We start from the raw sequence: 17347 nt of genomic DNA, 5'->3' as shown, positions 1-17347 counted from the left end.
TATCACATTGTGTCAGTGGTTCAAGGTTTGTAGTTCTGTAAGATTTGGCAGACATCAGCTTTCTTGCATGAAGTATTTGCAATTGATTTGAAGAAATTGCCTGAGGAATTTGTCAACACTATTGATTTTTTTTTGTCAGATAGTCTACATGGGCTGGACGGAAGAACGGGAACAAGACTCCCTTCAGGATCGAATGTATACACCAAAGTTTCTAGCACTGAGGGGATCTTCTCTGTATAAATTTATGGCACCTCCAGTAAGTATATTTCTCATGCTGTGTGGACATAAATGTTATTAAATAAAATGATTTCATGTAATATGTACCAGGCTTTTACACTGAGCACTCATTTTGTTAACAGCATTGTAACTCACAGCACTGAAAAGTTCCAGAGAAATGTATTATGAAAGTAACAGAAAATAACTGTTCATCAGATTACTGTGCAGCTAACAAATACTTCTTTCCCCTCGGTCACCTGAACACTTAGAACAATACAGGAGAGAGCTATTTGTACTAAAAGGGGGCTTTTCATTTCCCTTTGGCAAGCAAAACAAGCCAGAAGCAACTTGGTTGCATTTAAACTGAACTGTCATTCTGAATGCAAACTGCTGAGATTTTGGGTAATACCAAAGCTTTTTGCAGGCTGTGGAAATGGCACAGCTTGTAGAGCAATATCTCTGTCTTTAATTTTTACCCTGAATATAACTTCTGTGTAGTTTGAGAGCACCAAAAGGAAAGTAGGGAAGCAAATGAGGCAGTTCAGGTTGAATATTAATTGGAATCTGACTGACAAGAAAGGGCAAAATTTCAGCTACTGTCTCCAAATCAGCAGTTTAATTTCATGGCTTTATGGTACATCTAAGCTGCAGGAAACACACATATCATCTAGCTACGTTTTAAGCCAGTAGCTAAGGAGTTGGCTGCAGACCCATACAGGCAGTACTAAGAGTTTAGCAGTTATCCTGATTTGGGCTGTAGATCCTTCCTGTTGGAGGTAGTTCAAATTTAGATGGCAAGTGTCCACGCCATTCTTCATTCACAATTCTATCTTCCTCCTAGATACAATGCTGAATGCTCCTGTTCTGTTCAAAAGAAAAAGATTATTCTTTTGTAAGCAGCGTGGAAGAAACTACAAATTTCTTTACCAAGAGTTTGTTGTTATATTATTTGTATTTATATAAGATATCATTTTTACTATTAGTTTCCAGAAGTAATATGTTGCTTGTGGGTAAATGACTATGGGAAGAACCTATTTATAGTAGGAATGTGAACCACAGTGCTGTGAGCTAGGACAGCTCTGTCAAGCTGCTGCTTTATGAGACAAGGCTGATTTCAAAGTCTTTATTAGGGCCTTGTTTCAGATAAGCTGTAGCAAAACAGAATTTAATTATTAAAAATATAACAGATTCTGGTTCTTATTCTAAAATAGGAGGGCAGTTGAAACAAAAAGAAAACAATTTCTTTCCATTGAGTAGGAGGGAAGAATAATAATAAACAAACTCTTTAAAAGACAAACTGGGGAAGAGTTTCTGTAGAGGTGCTTAAAACCATTTGTATAATACTTGTACACTTAAATGCCCAGAAAAATTTTCTTCTTCTCAAAGACTGCAGAAGGCTTTTTAGAAGGACATTCTCTATGCAAACTTCTACACGTACAATTGTTTGCTGTTCTGTGGGCATGTATATTCATCTCTTCCAGGAATTAAAAAAGATTAAGAATAAACTTTCAAGGCTACAATTTTGGAGCTTCTAATTATGTAACATGTAAATGTTGTTATAGGAAGAAAAACAATTTTAATTATATTTGTATTATAAGCTTCTTGGATTAAGCTGTTTCTGAACAGATCTGCCAACATTTTAACCAGAAAATTAAAAGAAACTATTGTCCTGTTAACTCCTGAGGGAGGCATGTGTTTAAACAGTGTACCTCAGCTGCCTCCCCCTGCTATATTTTTTTATCTATTTGATCAATAGTACTTCGCCTCTCTGTGCTCAGGTGCATGATCAGTTCTAACATATCTTATTTGCATCTTAAAACTTAATTACCTTTAAAAGATTTCTTGGCACACTGGTGATCAAGACAGGCAATTTCTAAAGATGCTGTGAGAAATTTTATGAAGAAGGGGGAGCTCTCATGTGTTTTCCCCAAAGCATGGAGCCTGTAATGAACTTCTAAACGAAACTTCAAGTAGCTGTGGCCTTCAGCAGGAGTAGAGGTTACTTTTCCTGATGGGGCAGGACAAAATGATACTTCTCTGGCTGGTGCTTTCTGTTCAGTGGAACTGTAGCAAAACTCAACTCCCCATTCCTCTGTTCCTTGTGAGAGATCATTTCATTTTCTGCCTGAATTAGATTAGTTGTTTGGTGTGGGTTTTTTTGGTTTGGTTTTTTGTTTTTGTGTGTTACGTTTGTTTTTTTGTTGGTGGTGGTTTGTTTATGACAAAAACGTTTTGCATTTTTTTGTCACATCTCAGAATAGTTTCTCAAAATTCATTGACAAAGATTGTATGTTTCCAATATTTCTTCACTTCCTCATTTTATATGAAGCATTATTTATTGATCCATAGTATTTAGTCTCTTTCTTCCTTCTAAATCTGATTTAATACCCATACTTCAATAAGATGGTAAAAAACTGAGTTTGAGGATGACAGCAAATAAATAAAATTCCATTTTGAAATTTTAATTCTTGAAGATATGAACTATGAACTATATATATATGCATATGAGTATATGAACTATGAAGATTTTTCTTGAAAGTGTTTCAATTTTAATAGTCTGTATCCCTAAAAATTAGTTAAGTATAGAATTTTATCATACGGTACCAAAATCATTTTGAACAAGAAAGTAATATGTCACAGCATCCAAGCCCATACGTGCTTCTTAGCAATATTGGGTCTATTCATAGTTTTCTCTTTATATAAAAAATAAGTTGGTCTTATGTATTATCTTCCTTTTATGCTGTGGCTGTAATTTGATGATATTTTTCAAAGAGTTTTATATTCTTAAGTTTTGAAAAGCTGACTATACTACTTCTTCGACTCTTTTGTCTTGCCTAGCTGTGTAATAACCATGATCCTTTGAAGCTGAGGCACTGCAGTAATTCTTGTAGGCCTCAGTTTTTCTTTTCTCTTTTTTTTTCTTTGTTTTTGATTGTTTTGTATTCCGTCTTTTGAGACTGTGACTAATTCTCCTCTTTCCTTCTTGCAGCTTCCTAAAAAAGTTATTTATAGGCTTTTTTAAAAATAATTGCTTAAAATAAATACTGTTAAAAGCAATTGCAAAAACTGTGAGATAATGTGAAGAAACAGACTGTTATTCAAATCTCACTCTGTTCGAATTTAAGAGCAGATTCACACTGGTAAGAAAAAAAGTGTATATTTACCTTTGTATTCTCTTGTTAGTTTTTTCACCTAGATTGCAAGTCACATGTGATAAGTGTCTAGGACACTGCAAGGTTGGAAACTTCAGTTTTAGGATCTCTGCAAACAATGTATGTATAACAAGAAATTCTGTTGTAAGAACAGAAACAAGGAGAAACATGTTAGGGTTCTGTGAGAACATTTAAAGGGCTGTATCATTTTGCAATCTCAATGCAACCCCCACCAGCATGGTTAGGAGACTCCCAGGGGAAACCTGTTCGTTCAACATAGATTAGTCTGCATGAAAAGCTATTGAAAGTGCAAGGAGACAGACGCCTTTTCAGCACTTATCCACGGTAGTTTCTGCTCTGAGGTAGTGCTTGCCCTTTCTGTGTACATTATACTGGATGTAAAAGGTAGAAAGTTTTAGGGATTGATTTTTATTTTATTTTTTTAATAAACTGAACTACTGAAATGAAGAATAATAACTTGGTTTCTTTTCCTGTTTTTTCTTTTTTCTATTTTTTTCTTCCAAGGTCACAACCTGGGATTGGACACGAGCTGAGAAAACATTTTCAGTCTATGAGATAATGTGCAAAATTTTCAAGGTATGATGAAAAAGTATAAAATAAATTACCATTTTGTCAGAGCAGTCGAGAAGCCAGAGGGTTATACTGGAACTAGAAATTCCTTGTGACTGCGTTGCAGAAAGACATCAGATCTTGTCCCTATGAATCAATATTATAAGTCCTGAAATCATTATATACTGATTAATTAGATAAATTTAGAAGAATTGATTGAACTGATTTTTAACTCGGAAACTGTTTTATTTCTCCATCATGTAGTATGTGTTTTTTACTAAAAAAGAGTTTTATGGCTTTGCTTTACTTGCACATTCAATCATTAGAACATTTCTTTTTCTAATTGAGGAGTTAAAAGAAATACAGATCAGTTCTATTACTTTCTAATGTGTTGAAGCAACTCACAGTTGCAGTGTAAGATCACAGAATCATAGAATCACTCAGGTTGGAAAAGACCTTAAAGATCATCGAGTCCAACCACAACATAACCATACTACCCTAACTCTAACAGCCCTCTGCTAAATCTAAGATTGCACTAAGGCAGACAGCAAAGTCATTAAAATATGGAATACCATTCTAAAAATGTTTGTCCTTTTTCTAATTGTTTCAGTTTACTTTATAGGAAATGGGAGAGCTAATTAAATGTTCTGGAAGCTAAATCGATAAGTAGCAAATTGAATAGATCCATTTCAGTGCATTGTATTTATTTATTTATTCTGATTTTGTTCAGAATTAAAACATACTCTCTCTTTTTAAAACATTGAAAAACAATCTTCCAGATATTCGATATTTCTAAATCTAAAACATGAGGGAGAGAGAAGGAAAAAAGAGACGAAAAATTCTCTTTCCATTCATCTGAAGTGCTTTGCCATGTTGTTTTTACTAGGTTAAATTTTTGTTTTTTTGTGTGTGAGGATTTGGATTTTACTTTTCATCCAGGCAGAGTCTAATATCAAGAGGTATGAAAAAAATATTTTAAAGAAGTGTGTCCCTTTGGGAAGACCTTGTACTGACATACATGTACATTTTCTAGTTTTTGTAGGTCACGTAGGTGAACTGTATTCCTTTAGGAGGTAGATTACAGATGGAACAACTCAGTAAAATATGGAAGCTTTTTACATCAGAGACTTCAAAAATAAGAAACCACATTTTTAATCTGAGTAAAAAGCCACTGTTAGCAAACAGAAATAGAAAAGGCAAAGATGTTCTTATACAACTAGTTTGGACAGAGGATGACTGTGGTTAACTACCAAGTGTGTGCAAACATTGACTCAAGTAGGAATAAAATTAACAGAAGCAGCTGTTCACTCTGTGAAAGCATTGCACTCAGGAGTAATATGAGCTACTGTGCTTACTACACAGTTACTTTTAGTGACTAATGAAATATGTTGTTAGTGGCATATGCTTTTTTTATTTTAATGGTAGTCTGTTTACTTCAGGGCTTCAGTATGGAAAACAATAAGCCCCTAGCACCTTCTCTTAAGATTTAAGCCTGTAGGAGCAAGGACAACTCCTTGTAACTTTATCCAAAGATTTTACTATTCCCTTTGCACCTATGATGTGTACTTTTTTCTAATTCAGAAGTCTTCCTTCTATTCCTTCTTTCTACTGTCTTACTTTGTTGATACTCTTCTAATTCACTCGTTTTTAGCCATTTTTTCTTTTTTCCTCTTGTTCTTTATCCCATTTGTGTGTACTACTGTAAAGATTTATTTATTTATTTTCACCGGTGTAGCAGAAGTTTGTTACATGAAAGTAGGGCTTGCCCAGTCAGCCAGAATGCAGGCCATCAAACTGTAAAAACTGAACCAGGACCTTCCTGGTGCAAGAAAGATTGCAAAGATGCTGTTCTTTCTTATCATTTAGTTCTTCAGACTGGTTGTAGATCCTCCATTCTCAGTCTGTTTTAATATAGGATTATCCAGCATAGGGATAATTGCTGGTTAAATGATCTAAAAATATTACTGATGTGTTTACCTCGTTATTTATATTCAGTTATTTTATGGTCTGTAAGCATGATCACATTCATAAAATAATGAAGTGTTTTAAACAGGTTTGTTTTTTTTTTACTGTTGAAAAAATCACTGCAATGAAATTACAACTTCCATCAGCATGTTAACATTCATCATCTTCTAGCTTTCTGCAGCAGATTATATCGTACTTATCCATTGTTTCACTAAATATTCAAGCAAGTAAAACCAGGAGAAACAGCTTCCCATTACTATTACTACACTGAACCTCTGTAATGACTTAAGTCTTTGTTCAGCTTTTCTGCCAGCATCAAAAAGTGTCCAGGTGCATTTGTACAAGACAGATTTTCTATATAGCATGATAACTTCAGAAGCCTGATTAAAAATGTGGAGAAAAGAAACCTGGACTCTTCTAGTGCAGTTTTCCCTTTTTTACATTTACTGTTCTTCCATAGGAGCTACTGAGTTCATGTCATTCTTTTCGGAAATATTGGGAAGATGGCATTGTTCTGTGCTTCTCCTTCAATAGAGATAATTGTATGTCACTGGGCAGAGATAAATCCAGGAAGATACTCATTCAATTTGCAGTGGAATGTTATCACTCAGTGTGTCTTGAATGGGTTTAGTTTCATCTTCTTTAAGTTCAAATTGTTCAGGCTACTCATTTACTTGGAATAAATATCACAGAACATTCCCAATTTGAGGGATACAATCAAAAGACTATTAAGAATATTATTCTTAACTATTCTTGCATGATCACCATGGATTTTGTACCAAATACCCCACCTAGCACTCACCCATGCAGTTCCTAGTCTACTAGTTTAGACTTCTCATGGGTGAAGAAATGTTTTCTAATGAGCAGTTTTCATATGAATGTCCTTGTTGTGGTTTAACCTGGCAGAGAGCTTAGCACCGTACAGCCTTTCACTCATTGCTCACCCCTCCCAGTGGAAAGTGGGGAGAGAATCTGAAAAAAGTAGATGAGATAAAAAAAATTTGCTAAGATGGAAGAGGAGAGAAATAGGAGTAATGATAATTATACGTGTGTATATATATAGTACATATATTTATACATACATTTACAAATTAATTGATTTACAATGTAATTTCTCACCATCTGCCAACTGATGCCTAGCCAGTGCTCAAGATTTTCAACATATGAATATGGTGTGGCCCTTGTCAGTTCGCTATAGAGTCAATAAGCAGTCCCATACGTACTTAATATATTAGTACAGATACAGCTTCTGTAGCTAGTATTCAGTTTAAATAGAAGGACTTGAAAATGGTCTTTGCTAACCTTCATATGAATTTGCCATGGAATGAGAGGTAATGTTTTAGAATTAATGTTTCCACGGCATATTTCCTTCTGTATTGATCAGGCTGCTGAGCTTACTTAGAAGGTAAAAGATATATTGTTTGCATGAAAGACTGAGTGTGTTGGCTTGGCCAGAACTGCTGCAACGTCTTTATATAGCCAGAAGGTAAGCAAGTCTTTGGTTATGTCTTCTTTGTGAAAGTGAATTAGTAACTGTCACTGTAGCGCTTACTAATCAAAATGTATATGCATTACCTGGTTTGTTTAGATTGGAATGAGACTTTCGGAAACTTTTTCCATTTTTAGACTTATGAACATTATAAACTAGCATGCAACTTTCACCAAGCATGCTAGTATTTTCTGTTGCTGTACTCTGGAAACTTTAGGAAGTATCTTTTGTGAAACAAGGACAGGATTTACTACTAAATCTCTCAGTGAAAATTTTGTTCCTTCTTCCAGTCCCTAATTCTGTCAAAAATTCCGATGAATGCCACTGGAAGAATTTTGATTAAAGAAACCTTCTATCCTAAGTTTATCCTTTTAAATGGTATTGTCGTTTTCATCAGTTAGAGAGATTTGAAGTTTCTCTCCATGACAGAAGCACTGAAGTGAAGAATGTGAACTGCCAGATCTTACTGAATGCACATTAATATTTCAGATTTTTAATATGAGAGTACTACTTCTAGTGACAGTAAAATATTAAAACACTAAATAAGTATTAATGTCTACCAGCCAGCAAAGGACTTCACTTATTTAGTCATCAGGAAGGCAATGTGTTAAATAAAACTCAGAATCATGGCAAACGTTTTCTTCATACTTGACTGTATGCATACAGTGTGTTCTCCTTTGCATTAATTCCAAAGGCTTCTCATGAACTATGTATGAAACTGAGATGCCATTTTCAATTTCTGTAATTCTCTCAACCTCAAGGCAGGATCTCCTGCGCCTCAGAGATTAAAGTATTATGTGGTTCAAAACTTGTGGATTCATATTTATTAAAGTCCTCATGATAAATCTCTGTTTTGTTGTCACTATAATGTTTTTTTTTCTTTGTTTGTTTGTGTGTTTTGTCACATTACCAGGAAAAGAAAGAGGAGGAGACTTAACCTAAGCAAAGCAATAAGTCATTATTGTTAATCTGATTAGAACTTTCTAAATAATAAAAACAAAAAGAAGAAAGATTTTAAAAAACACTGTTTTTACTTTCCAAAGCAGTTTTACTGACATAAATTCAGAAAATGATCTCTGATAATATAATTCAATATTTAAAATCTAGATAGATAGTGAAAAAATAAAATAAAATACAGTAAAATAAATCACATTCAATTACTGGAATAGTAATATGATACAATCCACACCAGTGGATAATAAGGAAGTTTCTATGAAAAGACTTCAAAGTATCTATTAAAAATATATATAAGTGTAAAAATTTTCACAGTCACTATTTTGGGGGTGAAATTTTAATTTGACAAGCCAATTATTAAAACAGCCTGAGTACAATAATCACATTTTAATTATATTACATTAAATTATTCATTATGCTTCAATAGTGGTAACATAGCAGTGGGCTGTGCTTGACAGGAAAGGAACATTATTGAAGATACAAATAATTTAGATCTGATGGAAAGATACATAAATTGATAGGCATAAGAATTAATTTACTAAAAATACAATATGTTTTTAATATGGGTTCAAGTACCTTAAGAGGGAGAATAGAGAGCTCTGAAAAACTCTTTAATCCTAAAAAGAAAAAGATAAAATGGAAGAAAAAGCAGGAATTAAAGTTAGGGAAGTTCAAATTAGGAATAAGTTAGAAAATTTAACATTTCTTATAATTAATCAATGGAATAAATTGCTATGAGAAATTGTTACTTTTAAACTATTTTTTGTACCACCAGTTGTATTCAAACTGATACTACTGGAATATCAACTGCATACAGATGCGATCTATATTAAATAAGCCTTCATGCAATATAATCTGATATCACTTCTGACATTAAAATGTGTCAACGAGTCATTTTCAGCACAATTGGTGGTGGAGTTTGCCATGAATATATATTGTTAATTCATTCAGGAAGCAGCTTGTTTCACCCAGAGCTTTATGGTGACAGGTAAAGCCCCATTAGTAGTCAAATAATTCCAATGTTAGCACTGAACAAGACTTCTAAAATTGAAACCAGAAGGTACTCATGTATCATTTGCTTTAGAAATAGGCAAGTGGCATTGGCTCGTTCTGTAATTCAAAGCTTGTTGAATTGAATCTATCTTTTGGTAACTCCTACATTTTCGATATGCAGTCAAATGGTGTGCATCTTTTGAGTATGCTTTTGTGTGTGCTTGTGTGTGTAAATGCAAATATATGTAGGTGGTTCCAAAAGTAATGCCTCCTTGCAAACTGTATGAGTTTCAGTAGTGCTAAGTGTCAAGTCATGCATTTTGGTCACAACAACCTGAGGCAACCCTACAGGCTTGGGGAGGAGTGGCTGGAAAGCTGTCTGACAGAAATAGACCTTGGTGTACTGATGGACAGTCTGCTTAATATGAGCCAGCGGTGTGCCTAGGTGGCCAAGGACAATAGCATCCTGGGTAGTATCAGGAATGGTGTGGTGAGCAGGACTAAGGAAGTAATTCTGCCCCTGTACTCGGCACTGATAAGGCTTCACCTCCAGTACTGTGTTCACTTTTGGGCACCTCAGTACAGAAAGGACATTGAGATGCTGGAGCAAGTCCAAAGAAGGGCAACAAGGCTTGTGAAGGGCTTGGAGAATATGCCCTATGAGGGGTGACTGAAGGAACTGGGGCTGTTTAGTATAGAGAAAAGGAGACTGAGGGGAGACTTACTGCTCTCTTCAAATACCTGAAAGGTGCTTACAGCGAGAGAGAGCAGGGTTGGTCTTTTCTCACTGGTGATGGGTGACAGGATGAGGGGAAATGGCCTCAGGTTGCAACAGGGTAAGGTTAGGATGGATATCAGGAAAAGCTTCTTTACTGAAAGAGTTGTTAAGTACTGGAATAGCCTCCCCAGGGAGGTGGTTGAATCACCACCCCTAGATGTGTTAAAAAACAGTTTGGATGTGGTGCTCAGGGACATGATTTAATGTTGGGTTGTGAGAGTTAGGGTAGTGTGGTTAGGTTGTAGTTGGACTTGATGATCTTGAGGTTCTTTTCCTACCTGAGTAATACAAAGGGCACAATAACACTATTTGACATAAAAAATTCTCAGCTACAAAATATTACTTTTCAACTTAGTCACCATCATCAGCTGTGCATTTTTGCCAGCAATAGACAAGAGCCTGCATGCCATGTTTGTAAAAATCTGCACCACTGGAGATGACCATTATTACCACTGCTGAGGCATACCACCAACCCCTTACTCCGCTCACACTCACTTTTGGTCTGCATAGACATTCAGCAACAGTTTGTGAATGTGAGTGGGTGCCGTTTTCTCTGCATGAAGGAATTCAGTAAGACACATTTGCTTCATCCTCACTTCCATGTCAGATGCCATTCAATCAGACTGCCCCTCTGCTGGAATCTGTCACAGGGCAACAACATATTACAGAATATTGGTGTGAAGATTTCACCTCTACTGCCATACTACCAATATTTACCTTTGACATACATAACAAAATATAACATTATTATGACAACATAGCAAAATAAAAATAAGCATTACTTTTGGAGCAAGCCATATATAAAAAAAAAAATAAAGTATCTTTGAAAAATTGGTAAATATTATTTATGTAATTTCTTCCACACAGCAGATAGAATTAGTGAAAATTTTTCGGTAAATTGTAAAGAATAGTAGAAAATGCTACATTTACATAAAGTGAGTTTGCTTTGTGTACTTGAGTTACTGATATTCTTCAGCATAATTCAAGCATCTCCTTGTAATTGTGAGAAAATGTTTTCTATCATTCAGTCACTCCCCTCTCTCTTAAGTGTGTCATGCAAACACATTCAGAGGTTTACGATTAACAGCATATTTTATTTAGCACTAAACAGGAACCATATTCAGACGTCAGGTCAGATCTGAAATGAAATGTGAGAGTAATTATGAATGGCATTCTATGTTGACAGTGTGTCAGGATGGTGAATTATTCATTCCCATCACTGTAGCTATACTTTTCTCTCTACAGTATTAATCTGGACCAGACATGTGGTTTGTTCCCCATTTTTAGCAGTTACTGTGTAAATTACTTAAATACAATTATGTTAATTTTCTCATTTAAAAGTCCTCTAATTTTGTTCATCATCCCCAAAAAGACACGTAATAGCCAGCCTTCATCTTCACAAAATACAAGTTGTGTTTTGCAGAGAAAAATAATTTACACTATTGCTTCAGTTATTGTTTCTAGGAAAAGGATGCAAAAAGCATGAGACTATGGAGAATGCTAGATAAATTTTAAAATCATAGAATCATAGAATTATTCAGGTTGGAAAAGATCATCAAGTCCAACCACAACCTAACTATAGTTCTCTTACTAGCAACCCTCGGCTAAATCATGTCCCTGAGCAACACATCCAAACAGTTTTTAAACATATCCAGGGATGGTGACTCAACCCTGGGGAGCCTGTTCCAGTGTGAATGCCAATATACTCAAGTGAATGCCATACTCAAATATTTAAAGTATCAATATATAAATATAATTCACTCAGTGGCTGAGGCTTACATGCTGATATGATTCCAATAAAGCACTTTACACAAACTCATGCTTAGGTGGCATAAGTCATGAGTGCATTTTACTAATACTAAATCTAGGGAAAAATGCATTTTTAGCCAGAGCTCAGCAAGGTGTCAGCTCTTGGAAAAAAATACTAAACTGCTGAGTATTTCAGTTCTAAGTAATTTAAATGATTTTCAGTCCTGCGACTCTAAAATTAGATGTATTTAATGTCTCCAGAGAAAAGAGGTTCTGTTCCTACTCTAACTTATTTTGGTATAAGATAACAGTGGAAATAATAAATGTTCCCCTTGTCCACTGGCATTAAGGCCATCATAAACTTGTCTCTAGTTATACAATAAAAAAAAATGTGTCAGGTGCTAGTATCATTCAGTACTGAAATAGAACTACTACAGCTGCTGAATTCCTATCACTGAGTCTTTTTAAGCTTTCAGGGGTGTGTAGCTGCTCCTTCCTTGAACTGAGATGTGCTCCAGATAAACACGTTTCTTACATGATCTTCCATATTTTCTGTGATTCTTCTTTGGTGTGAATGTATGTAGTGATAGAATCCTTAATTCTGTTATGTTGTTAAATTAGAGAAATTTAATTTCTGCTTCTTTTGAAAGCAGAAAGATTTGTTAGTTGCATGACAACTGCTGCCATATCAGGTCTTGTTAACTTTTTGTTTGATTCAGAAGGAAAAAAAATATATATTTTAAATATAAAACTTTCAAGTAAGGCTTTTTCTGTTTCCCTCTAACTTTAGAAAGTTAAATTTTGTTTTGTTTTTAAAAGAGGTGTTTTTAAAGGAGCTGTTTATTTTTTTTTTTTTTTTATAATATTAAGATAGCGTAAACTGTCTCTCTGTCAGAAAATGTAGTCAGCTGAGATGGGCTGGGGCTTCCATTGTTAGAGTGATCCTGCTTCATAGGAGGAATAATAAGATGAGCACACAGACTAAAAGGAAAATAACAAATACAGAACAGATACTTAAATGATTCTTAGAAATTTTCTGCTGGTTAAAGACATCAACTTTTCCTTCTAAGAAATTGCTTCTTACTACCTGTCTATGAAACGCTCCGGGGCATTACAACATCCGTGTGATGTAAAGCCAACTTTTAACTTCTAACATAAGGTGAAAGGAATGATGAAAGAGAATGGAAATTAAGTGTTAAAGAAAAATGATGAATGAGCATACCCTACAAAAGCAAGTGTATGTTTTACATCCTAGTTGCCGTTCAAGATTTATCAAAAGTTTGAGCACTGATTTAGTCTGAGCAGGACTCTTTTCAGAATCTGTGATGCATTTCAGTGTTTTCTTCACTAATATGTTCTTATTCATCAGTTTTTGCAGGCTTTTTTCTTTTTTTGGTGTAGCATTTTTCTTCAGTTTGTTATTTTCCTCTTGTTTTCTGGTCACAATCCTTAATTATTTGAGTTGATTCCAGAAACACTTTATGGTTAATCCTGCCTTTCTGACTATCACAATAATTAAATTTATTGTATGACATTGGAGTTTTATTATGTAAAGAACTTAGCACTGTAGGCCTTCACACAACAGTGATTCTATTGTATTTTTCACTAGATATGTGCTCTGTTCATCATGTGAAATATATTGTTCCTGTCTCAGAGACAACTAATTGATATTTGCTTCTGTGCAGAGAAGTACTCTCAATAGGCAGAACCAACACTGAAAATAGAATTATTAATTGCGTAACTACTTTTTATTTGTAGTCTTATTATAGAATCTGCTTTTTCATAGGCTCTTTTGACTTTTTCTTACACTATTAGAAAGAAAATATGTTCTTAAGAAACACATATAATTATGGCACTAACTCAAGGGGAGCCTATATTCATATTCATGTTCTGATTCAAGAGAGTCTTTAAGACTGCATTACCTTTTAATCAGGAAGAATAGGAAATTAATTTTACGTTTGTGCTTACTACTGTACCTAGTAGGTTACAGGGAATTAACTTTTTACTTCTGTTAAGGAATCAAACAGACCTTCATAACAGAAATTTAATTGAAACTAAAACTTATCCTGTCCTCATAACTATTTTTCATTTTCAGAATGTGTATTTTCATAAAATTTGAACATTGAAAAATACTGTGCCCTGTTTTAGTTTGGCTGTTATTCTGTAGCTATTTAAACAATCGCATGTATGCAATTGCAACTTTTTTTTTTGTATGTTTTTGATATTAAAATTCAAAAAAAAAGATTTCATGTGTTTGTTCGTGCTTGCATGCAAGTGACGTGGGGTGTTTTTTTTCTTTATTATTTGATTAATGAGTATTTTTTGGAGAAGAAGTATCTCTTCTTTTTCACTTTGGAGTGAATCAGTTTCCTGCTGCCTGTAAATGCTATTAGAACTATCACCATAGCAACTAATGGTGATGCCTGAAAGGAGTGTTCCCAAAGTTTCAGAAAAAAAAAAAAAAAAAAAAAAAAGATCATTAGAATCCCTTAGAAAGGAGTTTTGTTTATGTAGATGGAGATAATAAGTGTAAAATAATCAGTGCTCTAATGCTAGTGCCAGCAGGTGTAAAGGCATGATGTGATCATTTTTTACAGTCATCTTAATATTATTGCACTCTTGAATTGATGGGAGAGAGTTTTGTAAGACAGATTTCTTTTTATTTCAGGACTGTCTAAAGTAGTTCAAAAAGGAGGCAGGTTTTGTTGTTGTTGTTGTTTCAGCTCTGTGTTATTAAGAATTATAATCACTATAACAAACATTGAGTTTTACCTCACTTTAAAAGAGAAAATAAAATATATCAAGGTCTGTTTTGTCTGTGTATATAGCTCTGATTTGAATGGTTTTGAACATCTTACATAGTTGATTGCACATGTCAAGAACTGCTCATGGTGTCACTGGTATATACAGTTCCACCTCCTAATGACTTTGTCCATTATATATATATATATTATATATATATATACTTGTATATATATATATAGCCTATATTTAACAAGAGAACCGGTAGTAAGACTGTTCTCAAATAAGTCCTTCTGGGTGAATGTCATAAATGGAACACATGGACATAGTTTTGTTTAATCCTTCACAAACTGTTGTAGAATAGAACAATTGGTCTTCATTGCAGTCAGAGTTCAGAGTCTCTAACATCTTAGTGGATTTAACAAATAGCCCAAATATGAGTATTTATTGCATCCATCTTACAGAAAATGAAAAAAATACATGTAATCAAAAAGGAGCACTATTATTTCTGGAGAGGCCAGGATTTCAAAGAGAAAAAATTCTCTTGCTGTAGAGAAAGTGATGTAATTGCTTAGTGATAAAGAGGTATTCTGCCTTAATTTGAAAGGACCTGCCTAATGAGCCATGCTTAGTTCCCTTAGACAAATTTATTACTCTCACTTAACATGGACATCATTATTAATTAGATAAGCAGGAGTCATACCATCCTGTCAGCAGAGATGCTGGATTACCCTGAAGCTGGGTATAAGCCAAAGACTTTTCTCACCACTCATCCTTCAGCAGGGCTACTTTCCTTCCAGTAGGAAATTAGCATACTGCTACAAGCCTTCTGACTGTTCATCCTCAGAAAGTCTGTATTAATTCACGTTGAGAACATCAGGGGTAAATGGTACAGTTGATCATTACCAGTATGAAAAATGGCTCACAAATAAGATGAAATTAGCTATTGACTATAATTGACTTGTGAGTAATAAAAATGCAGGGTCAAAATACAAAGTTGTAACCACATTTAAACAGAGTAGAACATTATTTTATATTTTAAATGAAGTAAGTATTCTGTAAAAGTCAATTAGTAATGATTTCTTCTTAATCCAAGCCTATTTTTAAGATTCCTGACAGGTTCATCTTAAACTTCCAGGGAGATTTGGGTAATTCTCAGTTGGATTCCTGAGACAAAATTTCAGTTTGATTTCCAACTTTTTCTAGGATTTTCGAATAGCTGTCTTTTAAGTTTGTGTACTTATTTTTTCCTACATTTATCTATAATATAAGTAAAAACAGGGTTAAATCTGTGAATTGGTATGTAGGCTTCACTTTTTACATGCCTGAGCACAAATAAAAGCTTAAAGAGAAGTCTTGTAGCAAAAAGGAGCAGAAGCACTAAAGAGAGCCTTGCAGGGATATCAAATTCTGTTTACAAATAGAAGATTCTACTAACGAGGAAGCTACTATTTCATACGTATGGAGACGTCATTGTAAGTGAAAATATACCATTCACATATATTTGACTGGATTTTGTTTTTACTGTTACCATTTTTACCACATCATTACCATGTCCATGGCATGGATATCAAAATCACAAGTACATACTGATCATAAGAACTAATTAAATATATATATATTTTTTGGTTTGATAAATTGTCATTCATTTTTGTTTGTTTGTTTGCTTTTCAATCCAAATAAGAAAAGATAAATTCCCATAAAATTTATTATTATTTTTCTATGTTATTTTCTGGTATGAAGAAATGCTCTTTTTTTATTGTATTTTTCTTTTTTTAAATATCTTTGCTTTTCTCTGTTTTGTTAGTATGTACATTGTGCGTGTAATTTGTCACAGTCTGTAGTGGTTGAAATACTTTAATATTTTTTGTAAACCACTGAGAAGAAGTGCTACCTTGTACTGATTAGATCTTCTCTAAGTGCAATATTGGACTCGATGATGTCTGGAGGTCCCTTCCAACCCCTACAATTCTGTGATTCTGTGTGATTCTGTGAATATGTTCTCATGTTAATGTGTAAATAGCAAAAGCATGGGTTAATATTCCAGATCCATTTTATCTCCTTTCTCCCTCCAATCACTAGGATTAATGAAATACTCAGCAGGATCTACTACAATTATTGCTAAAAAATATTGGTAATAAAATGCATAGGCTTTTATTTAATCACTTCAAAAGACTGTTCCAAGATTCTTGCACTTTCAAACACATTTTAACAGAGGTCAGTCTCAATACAACTTTTAACACTTTCATTTTCACAATTTATAGAAGAGCACACCCCTTTTACATAGCCAGCATGTTCTTAGTAGGAAGAAAACACACACACACACACACACACACACAAAAAAAAAAAAAAAAAAAAAAAAAAAACCCACACAGTAAAAATCTGAAAGTCTAACAGTATAATTTAAAAGAGTCAAACCTTAACTGTTCCCAGCAAAGCAGAGACATAGAAATATGCATTCTGGAACCAGGCACTGTAATTCCTCCCATTTAAAATCAGGGTTTGTTGCTTCAGTTGCTTGAAGTGACTGCAAATCTTGTAATCCCACATAATGCTGTAGCATTGTTTTAAAAAATGAACAATTGTGCTATTATTCATAATTTTTTCTGTATTGCCTCTTGTCAAGAATAAGTGGAGATGAGTTCAAAATATTTCTAGTTTTGTCTGAAATTGCAAGTATGAAGAATTAAATTATTCCCTGGAAACAACATGTGCCTACACACTACTTTTGTAAAACTA

General features: G+C 34.1%; 1 protein-coding gene across 12 annotated transcripts in view; it reads left to right on the top strand.

Annotated features, from left to right (window-relative positions):
• Window positions 1-17347, top strand: part of SNTG1 (syntrophin gamma 1) — a 325126-nt gene that overhangs the window by 278194 nt on the left and 29585 nt on the right. For all 12 annotated transcript variants that reach the window (XM_048940576.1, XM_048940574.1, XM_048940573.1 and 9 more), the window contains 2 exons: window positions 140-256; window positions 3894-3965. In XM_048940576.1, coding sequence (XP_048796533.1) covers window positions 140-256; window positions 3894-3965 — 189 coding nt within the window. The remainder of the gene's footprint in view (window positions 1-139; window positions 257-3893; window positions 3966-17347) is intronic.

Source organism: Lagopus muta, chromosome 3 (genome assembly GCF_023343835.1).
Source record: "Lagopus muta isolate bLagMut1 chromosome 3, bLagMut1 primary, whole genome shotgun sequence".
Classification (NCBI taxonomy): domain Eukaryota; kingdom Metazoa; phylum Chordata; class Aves; order Galliformes; family Phasianidae; genus Lagopus; species Lagopus muta.
The sequence above is the reverse complement of the archived record's forward strand: the minus strand, read 5'-3'. Positions and strand labels throughout refer to the sequence as shown.